At 43.5% G+C, this 9,752-nt stretch overlaps 1 protein-coding gene across 2 annotated transcripts in view; it reads right to left on the reverse strand.

Annotated features, from left to right (window-relative positions):
- Positions 1-9,414, reverse strand: part of PLA2G12B (phospholipase A2 group XIIB) — a 29,459-nt gene extending 20,045 nt beyond the window's left edge. For both annotated transcript variants that reach the window (XM_075258568.1, XM_075258567.1), the window contains exon 1: positions 9,172-9,414. In XM_075258568.1, the coding sequence (XP_075114669.1) occupies positions 9,172-9,400 (229 nt within the window). In that variant the 5' untranslated portion in view covers positions 9,401-9,414. The remainder of the gene's footprint in view (positions 1-9,171) is intronic.
- Between the last annotated feature and the right edge of the window lie 338 nt (positions 9,415-9,752).

Here is a 9,752-nt window from a genome sequence, read left to right on the forward strand (position 1 = left end):
TATAATAATCGGAACCCTAGGGGAGGTGAGGGAACATAATAAACAGGAATCTGATGTTAATCCTAGCAGGCTTCTGGCCTGTCACATCTGGGACATTACCATACAGGCCCAAAGCCTGTGCTAGTAGTAACAGGCTGTTACTTCTAGCACAGGCTTTGGGCCTGTACGGTATTGCTAGTGCAGGCCTGAAGCCTGCTAGGATTAACATCGGATCCTGGAGAGGTGAGTAACACTGTTTATTATGTTCCCTTACCTCCCCTGGGGCTCTGATTATTATATTCGGGGGTCTGAAACCTCTAGTCTATTGTGCCACTGTAGGGCATAAGATAGGCTGCAGGGGCCGCCGTGGAGAAGTGAGGAGTCAAAGACGTCTGTGTTGTAAACTTTACAGGGTCAAGTCACAGTGGTCATGGCGGTCCAAAGGGAAGAGACAGGAAATGTGAGAAGATGTCTCCTGTGAGTATTACTGCACAAAATATTACTGCATTGTATTCACTGTAATGTTACGACTACCACCCCACACACACACACAGTCTGCCTGAGGTGGACAATGAAAAGATGAACATTGCCCCCTTCTACCCCCGGTATTCAGCCGGGGGGCATCTTTTGATCATCTGCCTCAGGCAGCAGAGAGCCTAGGTTCACCAGTGACCTAACTGCAGTACTAAACACAACTACTGCACAAATGTACAGCGCTGTGGCTTGTGGTGAAGAGGCTGCAGCATGAGTGTGAGCTGATTGGCCAGGGGGCAGGTTGACAGACCTCTGCCAATTGTTAATTGGTGACCTATCCTAAGAGTGTTCTAGCAGGTGTTGAGCTGTCCAAAATACACCAAAAATTTCACTTGAATATGGAAAGTTGAATTTCTCAGCAGCAAGATTGCAATTTAACACATTGAGGATATGTTCACTATGTCACTAACCACTAAGCCAAAGTGGCCAATAACACTGCCGTGGATATCTTAAATGTTATTAAGTGTTTCTTACGCTATTTTTTATGCTGATTTCAAATCTGAAAACCGTTTTGCTCTATCAGGTCAAATTCTTAAGATATTGTTGAATAAATGTGTTTTTTTTTATGTTTAGTGTAATATATGTCAACAGTTCCCATGATGGATCCACTAATATCCAGCTGAGGGATATGTTTTTATGCAGCCATATCCTCTAAGAAGAACCATGTCTGGAAGACACCTAATATTTTCCAAATTACTTCTTAAGCAATTTTTTTTTTTCGTGGTATCACAGTTTGAAAGATACAAACACAAAAGGTTTATTATTCATTGATGTTCAGAAAGCAGTCTTGAGAACCTGCAAGCTTTGGGGCTGTCCTGTGTATAGCCTGCTTACAGCCTGTTGCATCAGATTTGTGTTTTTCAGACAGAAATGGCAGGGTACAGTAAAACCAGACATTGAAACCCTTCTCAGTTTTACACGTAAGGGTAGCATGTCTTCCTCCCATTTAGCAGATAAAAGGAGTGTACTGATGCAAGATACAAAGCGAAATGAAATTTTAAATTTTAATCCTGCAAACCATAGTTTTCCTCTGCAAACTTTCTGCTTTTATCATTTCCATTATGTGGAAACCGCCAGCTTTTCCGTAGGCATAACTGATGTGCAAAAACGCGTGCGCTATTCAAATCGCAGTACTTCTGCTGAGGATTATTTTCTGTAATTTGTGGATGGGATTAGCCAGAACAGAAACCTATACATATAAAAAGTTACCTATGGGCCCGTTCACACGGAGTAAACGCATGTGTATTTTGGCAAAATACACGTGTAAAAATAAGACTCCCATTGACTTCAATGACACGTTTCTTACATGTGTAAAAAAAAAACACGTCAAAATACACGTGTAAAATGTCATTGGAGTCAATGGGAGTCTTATTTTTATACGTGTATTTTGTACACATGCATTTTGCCAAAATACACACGCGTTTACTAAGAAAACACACGGATCCCATATGGGGTCTGTGTGGTTTCCACTCTGAATCGACACAAAGCATGTGGAGAGAAAAGTGGTGCTTGCAGTACATAAAGTAACACTATTGCCTCTGTGTCACTATGTAGCGGTCATGGTAGTTTACAATCCAGGTCATGTATTGTTGGTACTATTGGTCTTTATACGATGTGTTTAGTTCAATAATTGTCTGTATAATAGTAGTAATTCTCCCCAGTATAGTGGTATTATTTCATAACCATATATATATATATATATATATATATATATATATATATGTTTATAAATCTCTTTCCCTGATATTAAGACCCTAGCAATGCCTTCTGAAATGACAGTATATGACAGTATTGTTGGTATATCAGCATTGGGAGCCACTTTTAAATTTGCCTAGGACCACACTTTATTTAAAACTGACCCAGGCTACAATTTTTTCTCTATTTTTTTTCCTTCACCTATTACGGTAAATATATAAGTAAATGCTTGTAAATTCGCAGCTACAATTAATATGCTGGTACTGTAAAACACCATCTTTTTTTCCTGTTGCGTATCACAATGTTGGGCCTTAGCCTTACACTACATTTAAATGACCACATTTCAGATGTAAATCTGATCTGTGTGTGCCTCCAATTCACTAGCCCAAGCAGCAGGTTGGGAGTGGGACTCCTAGTAGTATAGTTATCTATGGTGTGAGGAGTCCCTACCTCCCAGTGACATACTGTCCTGCACTCTAATCACACAGGTGAAATGTATTGTAATATGTGCTACTCAATACAGCAAGCATGTGAACCCAGCCTTAAAAGCACTCTGTAAACCCAGTCTCAACAAATGCCAATTATTCATTAATAGAGATGAGCGAACAGTGTTCTATCGAACACATGTTCGATCGGATATCAGGGTGTTCGCCATGTTCGAATCGAATCGAACACCGCGTGGTAAAGTGCGCCAAAATTCGATTCCCCTCCCACCTTCCCTGGCGCCTTTTTTGCACCAATAACAGCGCAGGGGAGGTGGGACAGGAACTACGACACCGGGGGCATTGAAAAAAATTGGAAAAAGTCATTGGCTGCCGAAATCAGGTGACCTCCATTTTAGACGAATAGTGGATTTCAAATCCGGGTCATATGAGAATGTGAACTTTGTGACTATGAGACAGGGATAGCTGTACAGGCAGGGATAGCTAGGGATAACCTTTATTTAGGGGGGAATGTTATTAAAAATAACTTTTTGGGGCTCTATCGGGTGTGTAATTGTGATTTTTGTGAGATAAACTTTTTCCCATAGGGATGCATTGGCCAGCGCTGATTGGCCGAATTCCGTACTCTGGCCAATCAGTGCTGGCCAATGCATTCTATTGGCGTGATGAAGCAGTGCTGAATGTGTGTGTTTAGCTCAACTACACCGGTGGAGTAGTTGGCTAAGCACACAGATTCAGCTCTGCTTCAATCAGCGCTGGCCAATGCATTCTATTAGCTTGATGAAGCAGAGTGTGCACAAGGGTTCAAGCGCACCCTCGGCTCTGCTACATCAGAGCCGAGGGTGCGCTTGAACCCTTGTGCACACTCTGCTTCATCAAGCTAATAGAATGCATTGGCCAGCGCTGATTGGCCAATGCATTCTATTAGCCCGATGAAGTAGAGCTGAATGTGTGTGCTAAGCACACACATTCAGCACTGCTTCATCACGCCAATACAATGCATTAGCCAGTGCTGATTGGCCAGAGTACGGAATTCGGCCAATCAGCGCTGGCTCTGCTGGAGGAGGCGGAGTCTAAGGTCGGACCTGAATGGAGACTGGTGTGGAGCGATCTTAGACTCCGCCTCCTCCAGCAGAGCCAGCGCTGATTGGTCGAGTTCCGTACTCTGGCCAATCAGCGCTGGCCAATGCATTCTATTAGCCCGATGAAGTAGAGCTGAATGTGTGTGCTTAGCACACACATTCAGCTCTACTTCATCGGGCTAATAGAATGCATTGGCCAATCAGCGCTGGCCAATGCATTCTATTAGCGTGAACTGAGTTTGCACAGGGGTTCTAGTGCACCCTCGGCTCTGCTACATCAGATTGCTACATCTGATGTAGCAGTGCCGAGTGTGCATCAGATGTGTAGTTGAGCAAAACTGACTCAGCACTGCTAAGTCTCTGCATTCGCATAGGAATGCATTGGCCAGCCTTCGGCCAATCAACGCTGGCTCTGCCGGAGGAGGCGGAGTCTAAGGTCGGACCTGAATGGAGACTGGTGTGGAGCGATCTTAGACTCCGCCTCCTCCAGCAGAGCCAGCGCTGATTGGTCGAGTTCCGTACTCTGGCCAATCAGCACTGGCCAATGCATTTCTATGGGGAAAAGTTAGCTTGCGAAAATCGCAAACTGACAGGGATTTCCATGAAATAAAGTGACTTTTATGCCCCCAGACATGCTTCCCCTGCTGTCCCAGTGTCATTCCAGGGTGTTGGTATCATTTCCTGGGGTGTCATAGTGGACTTGGTGACCCTCCAGACACGAATTTGGGTTTCCCCCTTAACGAGTTTATGTTCCCCATAGACTATAATGGGGTTCGAAACCCATTCGAACACTCGAACAGTGAGCGGCTGTTCGAATCGAATTTCGAACCTCGAACATTTTAGTGTTCGCTCATCTCTATTCATTAACTATCATGAATTGGTCACTATTCCCAGTAAACAAGTCTGGTGTTTATTTGGCCAGATACTGAAGATCTTACTGCTTCAATTATACACAACTAGCCTCTGCCTGCGACTTCGTCTGCGTGTTGTTGTGCTATTTTCAGCAAACTGCTGCCGTCGATGGTTTGCCTGCTCCGGTGTTTCGGCAGCTCTGAATCTGCCTGCTGCTGAACTTGTTCCTCGCACTGTGCCTGTGATTTTTTTCCGGCATCTTAGTAGCTCACTGGGACGCCATATAATGAGCATGTTGCTGGTGTTGATGATCCCCCTCAGATCCGCTTGAGGAGAATGCTTTTGACTTCTGGCTACCTTCATAGCTCTCGTTGTTTTAGAATTTTGCGACCAATTAGATTATCTTTTTCTCGGCATGTTTAAAATTGGCAAATTGACAATTTGGATTTAAGGTGTTTTCCCATCCAGTATGTCAGCACTGCCTAGAGGAGATCAGATAATATAAAGATACTTGTACACAATGGACTTAGGGTTATCTGTGTGGTTACATAGAGAGATAACAGACCTGGCTGTATCAGCAAAGTGCAATTAACTGATAGTCCTGGCAACAAGAGCAGTGTAATATACTATAAGAACATAAATTCTTAACAGTGGTGAAGCCATGTAATTTACCGGGATAAAAAGTAGCCTATGTGTTAATCCAGGTTACAAACTATCTATGTGCTAAATTTCATCCATATCTGTTCAGTCGTTTTTGCGTGATCGAGTAACAAACATTAATTATATTATTATTAGTAGTAGTAGGAGGAGGAGGAGGAGGAGGAGGATTTGGGTGCTGGGCCACTTTAAAAAAAATAATAAATAAATAATAATAATTTGTAAATGGTTTCTTGGAAGGTGTGGGTGACTAAAGGGAAAACAGTAAGGTTTAGACTGATACAATTAGTATAATTTTGGAGTCTGAAACTTTCCAAACCAAAAGCTCACTCAAAAACCTGTTTGAGGCTAAAGCTCCCCATGCAGCAAGCTGCAGCCAAAAAGCACTGCGGAAAAGACTGCAGCGGAAACTATCACATTTTTTTCTCTGCAACGCTTTTCATGGATATGGAAAATGCCAGAATTTCTGTAGGTATAATTTAATTATTATTTTTTTTTAAACTGTAATTTTTATTAGAATTTTCATAAATAATATAACAACAATCTAAGTAATAAAATAAAAATAAACAGGGAAAAAGAAGCGTAAACGACAAGTCGTCCAAAGGTAACACAAAGAACACAGGGAGGAGGGGGATGACAAGGAGAAGTAAGGGGAGAAAAAGGAAAAGGGAGAGGAGGGAGGAGTCAGAGACATAAAATACAATATGCGCCTCAGGATGACTACACAGAAGTAAAGGCATTGGTTGTATGGTTAAAAGAAGCCATCAAATACTCCATACTACAGATGTCTTTAACTCGAGCGATAAGCTCCGGACCAGTGGAAGGAGAAGTCTCCTTCCAGTGGAGAGCAATAAGGGTTTTGGTGACAGTATGTAGGTATAAAAACAATTTAGAGGTCTGTTTACCTAAGTGCGTGGGGAAGGAAGATTAAGCAGGTAGGTAAAGGGGTCCTGGACAAACAGGGCATTAGTAAGGGACCTGACGTCTGACCAAAAAGGGTGGATCCCTGAGCACTCCCAAAAAATGTGGCTAAGTGTGAGCTCCAAGGGCGACAGATCCACCAGGGTAGCAATGTGAAAGAGGCCCAGTTTACTCCAGGGCTGTACCAGATTGTAAAAAATGGAAACCATAGAGTAACATGGGGAAGAGAGGTGAAAAATTTGGAGCACGTGATCCAAATAGGTTGCGTGAAGCGGATGGGTGGATTTGCACAAACTAGAGCTTCTCAATCTCGACCCATTTTGTTTAGGCCTGCGGAGCGGGCCAGAACGGGATACAGTGCAAATGGGATGCCCCGTAGTAATGCAAAACATGTGGGATCACCAACATTCCCCCCCACCACCACCACCACCTTCCCCCAACAACATCACCGAGCGGGGAATACTGTGGCATATTGAGATAAACTGGAAAATCAATTTTAGTATGGCACGTTGCTCTGAGCGGGGGACAGCAACTGGAAGCGTTTCAAAGAAGTAAAGAAGCTTTGGAAGGAGGGTAATTTTGACGGAGGTAACGCCACCTATGAAGGAAATATGAAAAGGGCGCCACTTATCTAGAAGGGAACGTAATTCACTACACTGGCTGGGATAGTTTACTGAGTAAAAGGTGGAGATTGCTGGATCCCCAAATAATGGAGGGAGCCCTCCCTCCACTGGAAATCGAAGTTAGACTGGAGCAGTTGTAAGGTAGAGTTAGGGATGTTAAGGGGTAAAGCTTTGGTCTTAGTGGGATTGACTTTGTAAGTAGAGAAATCACCATATACTTTCAGCACCTGGAGAAGGTTGGGACGGGATGTGTGAGGGTTAGTGTGGGTCAAAAGGACGTTGTCTGCAAACAAGCTAATCTTAAAGTCCCTATCCTTAACTGCCATCTCAGTAATGTCACGTTTAGATCAAATCTGGGAGGCCAGGGGTTCAATACACTATGCGTTTATAAGCAGGGGATAAAGGGCAACCCTGGCGCGTCCCATTATGGATGGGGAATGGCGACGAAAAGGGAGTTGGGGAGTTTTACTATAGCCAAGGGCTGGGAGTACAGTCCCCTGACTGCCATCAGGAAGGCTCCAGAGAACCAAAATTTTTCAAGGGTGGTGGACATAAATGACCAGTCAAGGCGGTGAAAGGGCTTCTCAGCGTCAAGGCTCAAAAGGAGAGTAGGGGTGGCAGACCAGTTGGCTGATGACAGGGGACAAAACCGACCTGACCTTTGTTGATTAGAGATGGAAGCCAGGCGCTAAGCCTATTGGCCAGAATCTTAGTGAAAAGTTTTAAATTAGTATTCAGGAGTGCAACAGGGTGGTTAATTAGAGCACTCCTGATGGTCCTTATGGGGTTTAGGGACTAGGGGATATGAGAATGAAGCATAGACTGGGGGATAGGGGCGCCATGAAGGAAGGAATTAAAGAGGTGGCACATGTATGGGAACAGATCAGATTGAAATGTTTTGTAATACGTAAACCCATCCGGGCCTGGGGCCCTGCCATTCGGGAAGCCCCTAAGGGTAGTGTAAGCTCCTCCTCTGTGACAGGAGTATTTAAACTAACAATTGCTGAGGATGGGAACTTAGGGATGGGGCAAGTGTCAAGGTATGAGCGTAAAAGTGACATGAGATATGGGGTCAGCACTCGGGCGGGGAGGGAGGTTATACAGTTTAGTATAATAGTTCAAATTCCTCTATTATCAGAACCTCCCACGCTCGTATACAAGACTTCTCCCGAGCTGCACCACTTCTCTGGAATGCTCTACCCCGGACAATAAGATTAACTCCCAACTTCTACAGTTTCAAACGCAAACTAAAGACGCATCTTTTCAGACAAGCCTATCACAATTCCTAATGCACAAAATTGTCTGAACACTGTATAAGCAATGCCGCCCCTGCTACCTCTTGTGTCACCCCCTCTACCTCATAGATTGTAAGCTCTTTTGAGCAGGGCCCTCAGTCCCATTGTGTGAAATGACGTTCTTTGTTATGTATGTCTGTATCTGAACCCTATAAATTGTACAGCGCTGCGGAATATGTTGGCGCTATATAAATAAAATGTATTATTATTATTAAATTGCTTTTAAAGGATTTGTCTGCCTTGGACTGTCCCTTTTTGTTAGAGGTGTCCTCCAAAATTAAATTTAAATCTACAGTGGAGACTGGTGTCTGTCAGTTTGTGTATTATCAGCTGGAAATTGGGATTAAACCACTTTTTACTTGTTCATCTACACCATTACTGATCCTAGACTATAAGCCATTATCAGGAGTGCATAAAAAATAGGGCAAATGTTACATATGTATCAGGCCTATGGTAGTGGCGGTTCCCCACATCCAACCTGGAAAGTCCCATATTTTGAATGCTGTCCCGCTGTATCAGTTTACAGGTAGTGGTTTCCACTCTACCAACACCCTGAATAATCTATAGATGATCATGGCCAGGTTTGTTTTTGGCTATTAGTGGGCCCAGATCAAAGATTTCATAAGTGGGTTCACCCCACACAATTTAATGTCACTTCAAGTATCACTGAGCTGTCTATAGGTTTACACTGTAGTGATGTCTCCCGCTCAGCTGATGGGAGCCATGCTCCTCCATTGTATTCAGGGTGCAGATAAAGTGGAAACCACTACCTGTAAACTGCTACAACGGGACAGCATTCAAAATATGGGACTTTCCAGGTTGGACGTGGGGAACCCCCACTACCATAGACCTGATACAGATATAATGTTTGCCCTATTTTTAATGCACCGCTGATAATGGCTTATTGGTGAATGTACATATAAAGCAAACTTCAGATTGCATCTGTTAATATGCTTAAGCGTGATATCGTATCACTAAAGCCATTAAAAAAGACAAGTAAAAGTTTCTTGCAACTGTTTATGTATCTCATTGAAAGCCAGGTTACAGTTTGCTACATCTGTACAAATATTGGTTGTAAATTGGAACTTACCATAACGGCACTTGTATTGGCAAACTCCATTTCTTCCACCCAGGAGTTCTAGGAAGGAATCAAAATAACCATTGACTGCTTCAAATCCATCCCGTATTGTTCCAATGCCCCAATCTGCTGAGTCGTCTTCAGGGGGAATTGGCGGGGTGTTATTCTGAGTTCCATCGTCCGTACTGGTTACTATACCAAGTGCCAGACAGAGCACAGCGGCCTTAATAATGGCCCTCATACTGCAGCGAGAGCTCAGATGTACAGAGGAAACTGTCTGCGCTGTGTGGCTGCACTTTGTATAATGCCTGAAAATGGACTTTATCCACTGAAATGGTAACTCTGGTGAGGTCACTGCAATAATCACAATGCAGACAACAGGCAGTTCAAAGGTTGGCCGTGGTGGAAGTCAGACCGGGAGCTGATTAGTCACAATGTGAACTGGTGATTTCTGCAAACACGTCCAGCATGCCTAGAATTAAGGACACGCTCCCCTCATAGCAAGAACTCTTTATTTTAAATGGTTTGTGCACACAGCGCAGGTATATTTGTTACCAGACGTCATATATTGTATAGAGCTGGGCTCCTGAAAT

The sequence above is a fragment of the Leptodactylus fuscus genome, chromosome 10 (genome assembly GCF_031893055.1).
Source record: "Leptodactylus fuscus isolate aLepFus1 chromosome 10, aLepFus1.hap2, whole genome shotgun sequence".
NCBI classification, from domain to species: Eukaryota; Metazoa; Chordata; class Amphibia; order Anura; family Leptodactylidae; genus Leptodactylus; species Leptodactylus fuscus.